This window comes from Pleurodeles waltl, chromosome 9 (assembly GCF_031143425.1).
Source record: "Pleurodeles waltl isolate 20211129_DDA chromosome 9, aPleWal1.hap1.20221129, whole genome shotgun sequence".
NCBI classification, from domain to species: domain Eukaryota; kingdom Metazoa; phylum Chordata; class Amphibia; order Caudata; family Salamandridae; genus Pleurodeles; species Pleurodeles waltl.
In genome coordinates this window covers 227,137,602-227,151,418 of record NC_090448.1, presented here as the reverse complement: position 1 = coordinate 227,151,418, position 13,817 = coordinate 227,137,602, and the positions used below count along the sequence as shown (strand labels likewise).

General features: G+C 41.9%; 1 protein-coding gene across 6 annotated transcripts in view; it reads left to right on the top strand.

Annotated features, from left to right (window-relative positions):
- FRMD4B (FERM domain containing 4B) overlaps positions 1–13,817 on the top strand; it is an 892,718-nt gene that overhangs the window by 761,922 nt on the left and 116,979 nt on the right. For all 6 annotated transcript variants that reach the window (XM_069206591.1, XM_069206592.1, XM_069206594.1 and 3 more), the window contains one exon: positions 1,424–1,507. In XM_069206591.1, the coding sequence (XP_069062692.1) occupies positions 1,424–1,507 (84 nt within the window). The remainder of the gene's footprint in view (positions 1–1,423; positions 1,508–13,817) is intronic.

The window sequence follows — 13,817 nt, the reverse complement described above, 5'->3', positions numbered from 1 at the left end:
AAGAGAACTCCGAGGTACACTCACTCTGCGGTGCAGGGAAACATCTCTGGTTTGTTGCATTTCGACACTGCTATTTAATTTCCTTCATCATATAAAATGGCAGAGCCGGTGAAGGTGTCTTCTGCCGCCCACGATAGAGTCCTCCTTAAGACAGCATCGTTCCTTTAGACGTTCAAAATCTGCCAACTTTTATCTTGAAGAAAATAGGATCAGTGCTGCCAGGCTGCACCAATTGCATTACAGACTCGCTGAAAATGAAGACAGAGTGCACACTATGATGGGCACACTTGCCCCTCGTATCAGAAATGACAGGAAGGCACCATCAGACCAGTAACAAGAGGGCACAGAGTGGAGAGCTTTTGTACTTATGCGGGTGGGGCATCTAATGAGAAGAGCTATTTGGTGATGGCTCATACATGTGGAACCAGATATGCCTGTAAAGAAAGAGCTAAGGCTGGGGAGCGACAGACCTCTAGAGATGATAATCAAGCAAAGGTTTTGGAATTGTCTGTTGTCGCATACATTCTCTAATGTAACGTGTGTAGGGTGTGTGGTTTGTGTATTTTGATGACGTTAGGTTGATAAATGTGATATAGTGAATGCATTTAACAATGTGGTAAATTATGGATTGTGGTTACCTGGTTGGTACCTGGAGGTGTGTAGTAGAAACCACATGCAAAACTTTTGGAATTTAAGAAACAGATTGAAACACGAGCAGCCACGTGATTGGGACTGAAATGCAATGCTCTTGAACAAAGAGTCCGACATATTTTGTATGATAACCAGAGCTAGTGTTACTGTTGCTGGCTTCATTGAGGCTGTAGGGCTTGCTAAATCGCTAGAAATAATATCCTATGTACCAGCGTAAGTGACACGTTCCAGCTCCCACCATGACCTCGAACACTGAAGTCAGGTTCATGGCCTGCCAGGACTCGCTCTCTCTTCATATTCCGTAGCAAATTTTGTACCTAATTACTAGAAAGTGGCATAGTCTAAGCAATCCTTTTAATCTCAAGATATGTGATCCCAGGACTTTGAGCTGCTGTCGTCTGTCTCTGTGCACACTGCTTGCACTCATGCCACATTCTCCTCATTGACCTCAATGTGTCAAACCCCCAGGGTGGAAGTGGATTCGGTTTACATAGTATTATAACCATTACACTAAACACTGTCACTTTTTTGTTTGCGTAGCTCCATGGCCACCTCTTGTTCCAGCCCACAATAGTGTGAGGCTAGTGGTGAGTAGGCTCTGTTTGTAAAGATTGACACACGAGCGCGGCGCCTCGCAGCAGTTTCCAAGGTAGTTTGGTAGCACACTACTAGCGAGCAAGGTTTTTGCCTGCTACACCCAGCCTGTTTTACCTTGAAAGAATTGTGTGAAGGTTGCCCACATCATGTTTACCTTTACTCTTCTGTTTTTCAGCGATGAAAAGGCAAGGAATGATTTGAAATCCCTCCCTGCCCTTCCAACCCGGACACTGCAGGAGCACCCCTCCCTTGCCTACTGGTAGGTTTTCTACAAATGCAATAAAACACGAATAACAACGAACAGCTAAGATTTATTGATTTCTTTCTAGCAAACATGGTATTGATTCTCAACGCAAATCCTTATGCACAGTTTCACCTGATCAACTCCAGTTATGGATTTAAGCTGTGTAGTGTGTCTATTGAACATAAAGCTGGCTTTTCCCCAACATTACTTCTAGATGATTAATTTAGCATTGCATTATGGCGTGGCTAGGATTAAGAGGTGATGCGTGTGGTTCAGCAGTAGGCTTCTGAAAGATATGCCCTTAACTTCAGGCGTGAGCAGAAACATAAGTATTATTTATTCCTGCTTGCTAATGTGAAGGATTAGATGCTCCCAGGAACTTACAGTGTTTTTATTATGGGAAAGGATTCACATGAAGCTAGCCTGATTTGCACAAATTCATGCAGTTGTCCTCATTACGAAGTCCTCAAGGAAACCGATTAGACAGTGCAGTGTCAGTATCATGGTTTACAGTCATTATCAGGGGCCACGTTACTGCACGATTATGTGCTTTTATCTTTGGAATAGTGAATTAATGAGAAAATCAATGTTTGCACACTGATTGGCGCAGATTGTTCTGACATTCAAAGCAATGTTCTCTGGACAGAGTCTGTCAAAATGTAACTGGTTCATTGAAAACCCCAAATTTCAAAACCCTAATTTAATGAGGAACTGTGTTGAAGACTCATATTTCACCTAAAGGAGGCTAACTGAGAAACCTGCAGTGAGGCACTCTGTGTCAAATGTGAAAGATGAAACTTGGACTCAAACCTCTAAGTAGCCACTGCAGAGCAATGTTTGCCTGGTACGTAAGATGACAGGATTACACTCTTTCCTAGCATACGAGCAAATGACACTACACCAGCAGATCTCCTTCTGAAGACTCCTATGAAGAACTCTGGGGACTTGCATCCCAGCAGTTTCAATGAACCTAGGGATCACACACCCCCTAGATGAGACCACCAAACGCTTAGAGGACAGTCCCCAGGTTACTCTCTCATGTCCAGCACTTTACATGGAAATATAGAACTGCGGGTACTCAGTGTCCAGAGTACCTGTTAGCGCCTGAAAAGTGTTGGTACTCTCCTATTAATATTAATTGAAACAGGGCAGAGAAGACAGGGACTTTCCCTTGTAAATGAAAGAAGCACTGGTCCTCAGTACTGAAGAGTGCCTGCCCATTTAAGGCACTACCATGCCGGGTGATAGAAATGTATTTTTACATGGGACATTGTTCACAGCAAAGACTAAGGTGGTCATTATGACCATGGCGGTCCGCAGACCGCCACAGTGGAAGTGGCGGTCGCACTACCGCATCCCTGCCGGTGCAGACTGCCATATTATGAGCACGGCGGTGTGGCAGCCGCCAGACAGCCACAGTGCCGCCAGGCCCACGAGTGCGGGCGGCCCGCCGCGTTTGGGAGGGGTCCTTCTCTGGCCCAGCGGCACACCCAACACCGCCGGGCGTATTACAAGCGTTCATACTGCCAGGGTTTTCGTGGCAGTTGCCTCACCATGAAAACCCTGGCGGTAACACACCCAGCGACAGGAATTCACATTCCTGTCGCCCTACACACACTCCTATACCTCCACACAACCGTACACACACACATACAGACACCCCACATACATGCACGGCAGGCACACACCAATCCACCCATTACAGTCGACCCACCTACATGACAAGGCCACACTGCAGCCTACGTCGTGGGGGTCGTCTAGGCGGGGGGAGATGTCAGTGGTGAAGGCCGACGCGTACCTGGCCATCACCGTTGGCGAAGATCGTCATGGACCCCCCCATTGCCGCAACGCAATCCCATTGGATGGTGCACGGTGGTGCAAACCGCCACGGTTTCATCTCCATGCACAACAGTAGCACGTATTATGGCGGTCAGTGTTGTGATGTCATAGCAATGCTGGTGGTGGGACTGCCTCTATCATGCCCTCATTCGGCCTGGCGGTGTCAAATTTCCGGCTGTTTTTCCAGCAGACTCCTCTTCGTGAATCCTAATGCAGCAGTCACTGTACCGCGACCACTGGGGGTCTGGTGGCGGGTTTACGCACGGCAGTCTGGCCTGAAAACTGATGTTCTTGTAATGAGGGCCTAATTGTTAGCAGTCTGATTAATAGTTATGATGACAACTTCTGTAGCACACATATCTGATTCGTTAATAGTTATGATGACTGCTTCTGTAGCACACACTTCATTGCCCACAAATGCTTGAATAAGAGATGTTTTTGTTATTCAGCTCGGGTGGCTCACTGTATCTTTAGTAAGCACAGCATCTGGTAAAGCATGTCATAAACGTGTAAATGAACCAGCTTCCCAGATGTTCAAAGTGGTAGAGGCATTAAGGACACCACACATAACAAATTCCAAATATGGAGAGTGGAAGGCCTATTCAGCAACTTGATTTTGTAGCATGCTTAGTAATACTACAATATCACTACTAATGTACTACCAAATGCTACTCATAAACCTACCTGGAGAGGTTTAATTTCAGCCTCGCCTATCTCTTTCTGTGTGAAGATCTCAGCTTTGACTGTGGAGTCTCCCTACACGTAAATATATATTTTAGTAGTAAATGTTGGAGCGACAGACAAGAGTGGCTGGAAAATGTGGAATACTTACTGCAAAATGAACGTGCACCCATCCACAAATGAGTAAGTCTTGTCTTATTCACAGATTGCACTTCTAAAGATACTACAGCTAAAAAAACAAAGAACAGTCACAAATGTACTCCAACTAAGAGCTAGAGTAAGTCCAGCACCACACTTGGCAAACCACTGATACTGCAAAACCCTCCCATAGAGCATAACTGAGGTAGGGTCTTAAAATAACACTCTAGGAAATAATGTTACAATAAATTATTTAAACTAGTTAAACATATAAATGAATTTAATATAATGTTAAACATAATATGTAAAACATTTTATTTTAATTTAACCTGTTTTTAAATATAAAAAGAAGGAATGTAACTTTTTTTTTTTTAAAACATAATTACCTAACTTTTAATTAATCTTATGCATCAATTTTGATAATGTTTAGTACATAACTGTTGGACCTTTGCAGGGTTATCCCCAAACGTTTTGCTTTCTCCCTCCTATTTTTTCCAACCTGTTTTTGTTGGCTTTAGGACTCTGGGCACTTTACCACTGCCAACTAGTACTAAAGTGCATATGCTCTTGGTCTAAATTGTATTGGTGATTGGTTTATCCATGATTGGCATATTTGATTTACTAGTTATTCCCGAGTATAGTGTAGCAGGTGTGCCCGGGGCCTGTAAATCAAATGCTACTAGTGGGTCTGCAGCACTGAATTTGCCACCCACGTGTAGCCGTGCAAACATGTCACAGGCCTGGTATTGCAGATTCTGTCTTTTTAAACTGCCATGTCGACCTGGCAAGTGCACCAACTTGCCAGGCCAAACCCTTCTCTTTTATTACCTGTAAATCATCCCTTAGGTAGACCATGGGCAGGGTGCAGAGTATTTAAAAGGTAGGACGTGTACTGGTGGTTTATACATGTCCTGATATTGAAATACTGCTAATTTCGTTTTTCACTATTGCAAGAGCTATCTCTCCCATAGGGTAACATGGGGATTGCCTTGAAATACCTTTTAAGTGTAATTTCCCATTGGGAGCAGAAAGTGATATGGAGCATAGGGTCTCTGAACTCACAATTTAAAAATACATCTTTTGGTGAAGTTGTTTTTTTAATTATAAGTTTGAAAATACCACTTTTAGAAAGTGGGCATTTTCTTGCATAACCGTTCTGTGCCTCTGCCTGTCTGTGGAATACACATCTGGGTCAGGATGGCAGTTGGTGTGTTTGTGAATTCATTCAAAGGGAGCTGAGTGCGCCCTGCATATCCCTATGGTCCATCACCAGGTTGATTGGTCCTGCTGAGGTAGAGTGGTGGGAGGAGTTGACACGTAGGGCTGTGCCTGTATTCACACAGTGTAGTCTTCAACCCCCTGGAGTCTGTCTGGGGCCAGGGCAGGGAAAGGCAGGGTCTTGTGCAGTACAAAGACTTCTCTTTGAAGTTTGCTACTTCAAAAAGAGAAATGGGTATTAGTACTAGACCTCTGGCACTACAGAGTTAGAACATTTCTGGACTGAGGACCTTATACCAGGAAGAAGAACTGGATACTGTAGAGGGGACTGCCACTCATCCTGTTTAATAAATAAAATAAATATATACAATTATTTAACATTATGCATTTTGCATTAAAATGTTTGCTTTTTGTTCTAAAGTTTAATAAATCTATACACTTCTACCTATACTTTACCAAACAAAGACCTCCACCTACATGTCAAAAGTTACTAGTAAGTAATTTTAAACTATTAGCCCATTTTAAAGGTAATTATTAAACAAATTTAAACATAGAAAATTACTCTGTTATGGTTTATTTAGAAGTCCACTAAAGTAAAATATTTGTATTTACTTATTATCTATTAAAAGTTACAAGAAGCTCTGCATTCAATTATTTGGATTTGTTTTTAAATTAAAGTAACATTTAGTCTTAAATTTTAAAATAGGTTTTATATATATATATATATATATGTTCGATGGCATGTGTAGCTGCAGATACACATGCTGTGCACATCCCGCCATCTAGTGTTGGGCTCAGAGTGTTACAAGTTGTTTTTCTTCGAAGAAGTCTTTTCGAGTCACGAGATCGAGGGACTCCTCCCCTTTCAGCTCCATTGCGCATGGGCGTCGACTCCATCTTAGATTGTTTTCTTTCCGCCATCGGGTTCAGACGTGTTCCTCCTCGCTCCGTGTTTCGGTTCGGAAAGTTAGTTAAATCTCGGAAAATTCGACAGTATTGTTTGCGTTCGGTATCGGGTTAGTTACAACAGATCGACACCGAATTTTGAAGAGCTCAGGTGGCCCTTCAGGGTTTTCGATTCCCCGGCGGGGCCTGGTCGGCCCGACCTCGTGCGTCTTCAAGGCTAATGGAACGGACCCCATTCCGCTTCTGCCGCGAATGTCACAACAAGTATCCTTACACAGATCAGCATCTGGTCTGTAATTTGTGTTTGTCTCCCGAACACAAAGAGGATACCTGTGAGGCCTGTCGAGCGTTTCGGTCGAGGAAAACGCTAAGAGACCGAACAGCAAGAAGACTACAAATGGCGTCGGCGCCGGCAGGACAACAACAACACTTGGAAGAAGAAGAAACCTTCTCCATCGCGGATTCGGACTCGGATGAGGTCGATCCCGAACAGACGCCGAAAACCGTGAGTAAGACGTCACTGCACAAAACTCACGGAAAATTCACAAAAGCCCAGGGGACGCCACCGCCAACAGGCCATGGCTTAACCCGAAAATTAGGTGACCGACCATCGGCACCGAAAAAGGGCACGCATGTGTCGAAGTCATCTGACTCCGGTCGAGATACCGGCACAGAACAGACACGACCTCGAGACACTGGGTCAGAGCAATCTCGACACCGAGAGGGCGGCACCGAAATGAGTCAGCACCGAGACATCAGAACACCGAAAGGCAAAAAAGTGTCTTAGGAGCCAAAAAAGACGGTCGAAAAGGTTTCGATACCGAAACATCCGGCCTCGGAGCCGACACCAAGTTCCTACTCCGAGGAACAGGGCCTGTCCTCACAGATGCAAGGACACAGATTCGGACAGGAGCTAGAGGCAGGGGAGCCAGATTACACTCAAAGGTGGCTCCACATTCAGAAGGCTACAGGAAAGATCAGTACTCTCCCTCCAATACGAATTAAAAGGAAACTTGCCTTCCAAGAGAAAGACAAGCAACCACAAGCAAAGGTGGGAAAACAAATAACTCCGCCACCATCACCACAACGCTCACCACAACCATCACCGGTAGCCACTCCACCAATGATGCAGTCTCCAACTGTAGTATTGGGTTTATTTCTAGAATAATATTGTAGATAGTGTTTTGTTATAGTATTTCAATGTGGGATTGTATTTTATGTTTTAGGAGTATTTGTATTATTTATGATCTATTTGGTATCTCCCAGCTTCACCCGTGGCATTTGGTATCTTCCTCAGCTGGACAGCATTCCGTGCTGGACAGTTGATGGTGCTGGAGGTTTGGGTGAAGACTGGAGTTCCTGTTTTATTATTTATGAATTATAACTGAAATAAATGTGATTTCAACTTCATCTGCATGGACCTACTTTCATCTTCAAGACTGATACCACATTTTGGCGACGAGCTGGCGAACTCCATCCTACAACAGGAACTCTAGTCTGTTTTGATCCTGGTATTGTTGGATTCTTACCTACTACAAATTTTTTTTTTACAATACTTCCTCTCTGTACTTCTTTCATCTGTGCCTTCTTGTATCTTAACATCCTTCTTAATATCTCAATATATTTTCTGTTTTGTGCATCATTTGTTTATTATAGGCTACATAACTTTTATTTAATATATTTTCTGTTTTGTGCATCATTTGTTTATTATAGGCTACATAACTCCTGGTTATTCCTTCGCCCTCCGGTCCTCGGTCATTGTTTATCTCCGGTTTCTCTTTTGCTCTTATTCAAAACGTTTTTGTAACGCGCTTCCTTTTGTCGCTGGGCCGCGTATTTGGTCGCTTAGCAACAAAGGACGCGTTATGTTTATTTAACTCTGCGCACATGTTCGTGCTGTCAGAGTAAATACTTAACTTCTCGCGCATTGTTTTTCCGGTTGCTTGGCGACATGTAGCAACGTAGAACGCTAAATTTTCACGAGCCGCAATCTCCGGTTGCTTGAATGTTTACATTTATGGCACGCGTGTACTCGCGCACGCATTACCATTTCGCTCATATGTGTGTTCTCTAAATACTTGCATATTCACACCTCTAAGTTGAATATTCAGCTTTTTGAGTAATTTTAGCGCCATATACATTACAGTATTCTTATACATACTTAGACCGGGTCTTCTGTTTTATTGGACTTTGCGATATTTGCGTTTATTGTACTTTGACTTTATTAAGATATTGTAAACAGGATTTCAGTACAAGATTGTACTGCTTGTAAATTTGAATAATAGAATATTTTTCTATTATTTATTACTATTTTCGGCTTCTTTGTGAATCTTTGGCACTTTATCTTATTATTATTTTTTTTTCTTTTCTTCCCACTGCAGCTTCCTGGTTTGTCTCTTTTCACTTATTTTTTTAGTTGTTCTACTTATCTCTTACTATCTATCCTCTGTATATGATATCTTTATCATTTCTTTTGTCCTTTCATTATGCAAAACATCTCTCCTCCTCCTTTCTTCTTATCTTCTCCGGGTGAACCAACAAGTCCTTGGCCAAAATGGAAAAAAGTTTTCTTAACTTATTTAAAAGTCTGCGGTACGAACTTATCAATCGAGAGGAAAACGTCACTTCTCCAACACTGCTTAGGTGCAGAAGGACAGGAAATATTGGAGACATTACCTGCGGTATCAAATTTGGATGGAGCAGTTGGTGATGCTCCCTTGAATGACTTTGATGAGACTCTTCTTCGTCTTGACACGCATTTCTTACCCAAAGTCTCTATTCTTCTACAAAGGTTTTATTTTGGGAAAAGCAAGCAGACGGATGAAGAATCAATTGAGGATTATATAACAAAAAAACGCAAATTAGCTTCTCTTTGCAATTTTGGTGCTAATATAGAGGAACGTATACGTGACCAATTTATGTTAGAATGCAAATCTGATAAAATCAGGGAAGCTCTATGGTCGAAGAGTGATCCGTCTCTTGATGAAGTATTGGAAGTTGCTAAACAAATTTAGCATTCTCAATCCTGTATTGAAACGTTAAAGAATTCAAAAGTTGCTCCTTCTTTAAACAAAATAGATTCCAAACCTAAAAGCTCCGTCAATATAAGGAACAAAAATAAGACATTTTGTTTTAGATGTGGTTCACCTTCACATTTAGCGAATTTTAAAGACTGTCCAGCTGTCCAAGTTGTCTGCAATAGATGCAACAAAAAAGGTCATTTTGCTAAATGTTGCAAGTCTGTTAACAAGAACAATGCAAAAATTAATGAAGTTACTGATGACAACGATAATCAACCTTTCATTCTACAAGTAGTAAATGATGTTAATTGCATCTCCACAATTCATTGTGAGTACCCAAAAGATCTTGTGATGATTAATGATATTCCTGTAACTATGATGATGGACTCTGGTGCAAAGTTATCTCTGGTGTCTGTACAAGATTATATTACACATTTTGAAGGCAGAGTTGATCTTTTGACACCTGATGTTTTGCCTTTCTCGTATGGTGGCAAACCTATTGAATTAAAAGGATATTTTAAAGCGAAGATTGGTTTCAAAGGCAGTGAAATAATTGGGAAAATATATGTTCCTGTAGTCGGGGATACCATTTTGAGTTCGCCCCATCAGAAGGAATTGGGAATCATTTTGAATCCTAATGCTGTACCGCAAGTTATGGTCCAAGAAGTGTCTGATCTTGAACGTCAATTGTGGAACGAATATCCAGAGGTTTTTAGTTCCATTGTAGGGTGTATAAAAGACTACAAGCATCAGATTGTCTTGAAAAAAAATGCTCTACCCATAGCTTCCAAAGTGCGGAATGTTCCGATGAGTTTAAGAGGAAAAGTGAAGCAAGAACTTGAAAGACTTAAGGACAGTGGGATTATTCAGGAAGTGGAGGCAGCACAATGGATAGCTCCTATAGTAGTTGCAACCAAACCTTCTGGAGACATTAGACTGTGCATTGATCTACGTAACTTGAACAAGGAAGTGGTGGAGGACAGGTTTCCTCTACCGAACATCAATGAAATGATAAGTACATTGGGAGATGCAAAGGTTTTTTCCACCCTTGATCTTCTGCGTACCATCAAGTACAACTGACTGAAGACTCTAAACTTCTTACCTCTTTTATTACTCCATTTGGAGTTTTTAAATTCAATCGTATGCCTTTTAGTTTATGTTCAGCAGCGGCTGTTTTTCAAAGACTAATACAAAAAAATTTAGGGGGTTTGAAGGGAGTGTGTTTTTTCCAAGATGATGTTCTTGTATTCACTAACACTCAAGAAGAGCATGTTAAGAAACTGAGAAGTGTACTTTCATTGTTCAGAGCCAAAGGGATCACGCTGAAAAAGGAAAAGTGTAAATTTGTCAAGTCTCAAATAACATAATTAGGACATGTTATATCTGGTGAGGGTGTTAAGCCAAAAAATGACTTAGTACATACTATTATGAGTTTATCCACTCCAAGCTGTAAAAAAGATATTCAAGTTTTTTTGGGAATGGCAGAATTCTATGCCAGGTATATTCCAAACTTTGCTAAAAGATCAAACTCAATTAGATCCCTGCTCAGGAAGGGTAGTGAGTTTGTTTGGTCAAAAGAGTGTGAGATGGAATTTCAGGACCTTAAGGAAGCCCTGAATTCTGCCCAATCCCTAAGTAGTTTTCAACCAGGCATTCCTTGTTATCTTATTACTGATGCATCTGATAAAGGTTTAGGGTGTGTACTAAAACAATTAAGGAATGGTGTTGAGACTACCGTTGCCTTTGCATCTCGTAGTCTTCATGGTGCAGAATTTAATTATTCTACAATTGAGAAGGAGGCTCTGGCGATTTATTGGGCTGTTAAGAAGTTTAGGCAATTTCTTTGGGGAATTCCCTTTGAGGTACGATCCGATCATAAACCTTTGCAAGAGATTTTTAGGAAAAAAGGTTTAGACAATGTATCTTCACGCATCTGTAAATGGATAGTTGGGCTCCAGGACTATCAATTTACAGTAAAATATGTTCCGGGTTGTGATAACAGGACAGCTGATTGCTTGTCTAGGTTAGTAGCGGATGATGTGTTCGATGAGTGTGATAGTTTGTCATGGTGGACGGAGGACGAAGTACAAGTGTGTGCCTTAACGGATGGGTGTGTTTCGGAAAGTGAATGGCGTGAGGGGTTAACTAAAGATGAGGATCTTTCTAAAGTGATGCAATTGTTGTTGTCAGGGGAATTGAAAGATTGCCGTGATATTTCACTTTCTCTTTACAAGAGAGTGTGGAATGAATTGTGGTTACATGAGGGATTGTTACTAAGAGGTAACAGGCTTGTCCCTCCGTTATCTCTATGTGATCAGCTCCTTGCTCTATCACATTCTGGGCATCCCGGTATAAGTAAAACTAAGGAAAGAATGAGGGCATTGTATTGGTGGCCAGGAATGGATATTGCTCTAGAAAGGAGAGTGCGAGATTGCTATGAATGCTGTTTAGCGGACAAGACTCATAAGGTGAGGACTCAACCGTTAATACTTAAAGAAATACCAAATGAAGTTTGGGAAGAAGTTGCCATTGACATTATGGGACCTGTATCATCTAGGTCTAGTTCTAAGTATATTATTGTATTAATGGATATGCTTTCTCGCTGGCCGGAAGTTTGCATAACTTCTGAGATTTCTTCAAAGGTAGTTGTGGACTTTCTTTCTAAAGTTTTCAGCAGAGAGGGTAATCCTGCTGCTATTCTGTCTGACAATGGTGTTCAATTTACCTCAAAATTTATGAGAGATTTTCTTTCTTCTAGGGGTATTGTTCATAAAAAATGTGCACTGTGTCATCCAGAAACCAACGGTATGGTGGAACGTTTCAATAGAACATTGAAAGAAACGATACAGTTGGCTAAAGTAAATGGAGTTAATTGGGAGAGTTGGGTAGAAACGAAAGTTGAAGAGTACAGAGTCACTCCACATTCCAGCACGGGTCAGACTCCTTTCTTATTGTTTAGAAAACGTGTGCCACATACTAAAATTGATCCTCCATGGCTTAAGAAACATCTTTCATATGTTATAGATAGTGAGGTTATTAAAAGGAACGCTAAGAATAAGGATGAACATCACCAACTGAGAAGAAAGGAAATCTATGATGTTCGTAAATCGGTGAAAAAAAATATTGTATGTGTTGGTGACAGAGTTAGGGTTAAATTACCCGGAACCAGCAAGTCTAGCACATCTAGGTTCAGTCCTATATATGAAATTGTTAAAACATATAAAGGGGCTGTCAAACTTGATGATGGACGGATTTGGAACTTGAATAGAATTGTTGTGGTATAATTTGTGTGGGGAGGAGGGTGGTGTAGTATTGGGTTTATTTCTAGAATAATATTGTAGATAGTGTTTTGTTATAGTATTTCAATGTGGGATTGTATTCTATGTTTTAGGAGTATTTGTATTATTTATGATCTATTTGGTATCTCCCAGCTTCACCCGTGGCATTTGGTATCTTCCTCAGCTGGACAGCATTCCGTGCTGGACAGTTGATGGTGCTGGAGGTTTGGTTGAAGACTGGAGTTCCTGTTTTATTATTTATGAATTATAACTGAAATAAATGTGATTTCAACTTCATCTGCATGGACTACTTTCATCTTCAAGACTGATACCACACCAACTCATACAGGAATGAGTTAGGATGATCCTGACGCATAGGATCTTTATGATGCGCCTGTATCAGATAACAGTCCCGACTGTTATCCAGCGAGACCGTCATCACCTGAGGACAGTACTGCCTACACACAGGTGGTGTCAAGAGCAGCTGCGTTTCACAATGTCACCCTGCATGCAGAACCAATAGAGGATGACTTTCTGTTTGTCTTCCTATGTTACAGGGAATGCTGAAACACTCAAAACAAGTGTTTCAGGAGCCTGTGAAAGGCAGGGCCATTACTCCAAGGGTGGAGAAAAAGTACAAACCGCCACCAACAGACCCTGTGTACATCACGCAGCAATTAACACCAGACTCAGTGGTTGTAGGGGCAGCTCGCAAAAGGGCGAACTCACACACCTCGGGAGATGCACCAGACAAGGAAAGTCGCAAGTTCGACGCAGCGGGGAAAAGGGTGCGGCACAGGCAGCCAACCAATGGCGCATTGCCAACTCACAGGCCTTGCTGGCTAGATATGATAGGGCTCATTGGGACGAAATGCAACATTTCATAGAACACCTAACCAAAGAGTTCCAAAAGAGAGCACAACAAGTGGTGGAAGAAGGCCAGAGTATCTCTAACAATCAGATACGGTCAGCAATTGATGCAGCAGACACAGCTGCTAGGACTGTAAATACAGCAGTCACTTTACGGAGACACGCATGGCTACGCACCTCAGGATTCAAGCCGGAAATTCAACAGGCGGTGCTGAATATGCCTTTTAACAGACAACAGTTGTTTGGGCCGGAGGTGGACACTGCTATCGAAAAACTTAAAAAGGACACAGATACGGCCAAAGCCATGGGCGCACTCTACTCCCCACAGAGCAGAGACACATTTTGTAAATCACAGTTTAGAGGGGGGTTTCGGGG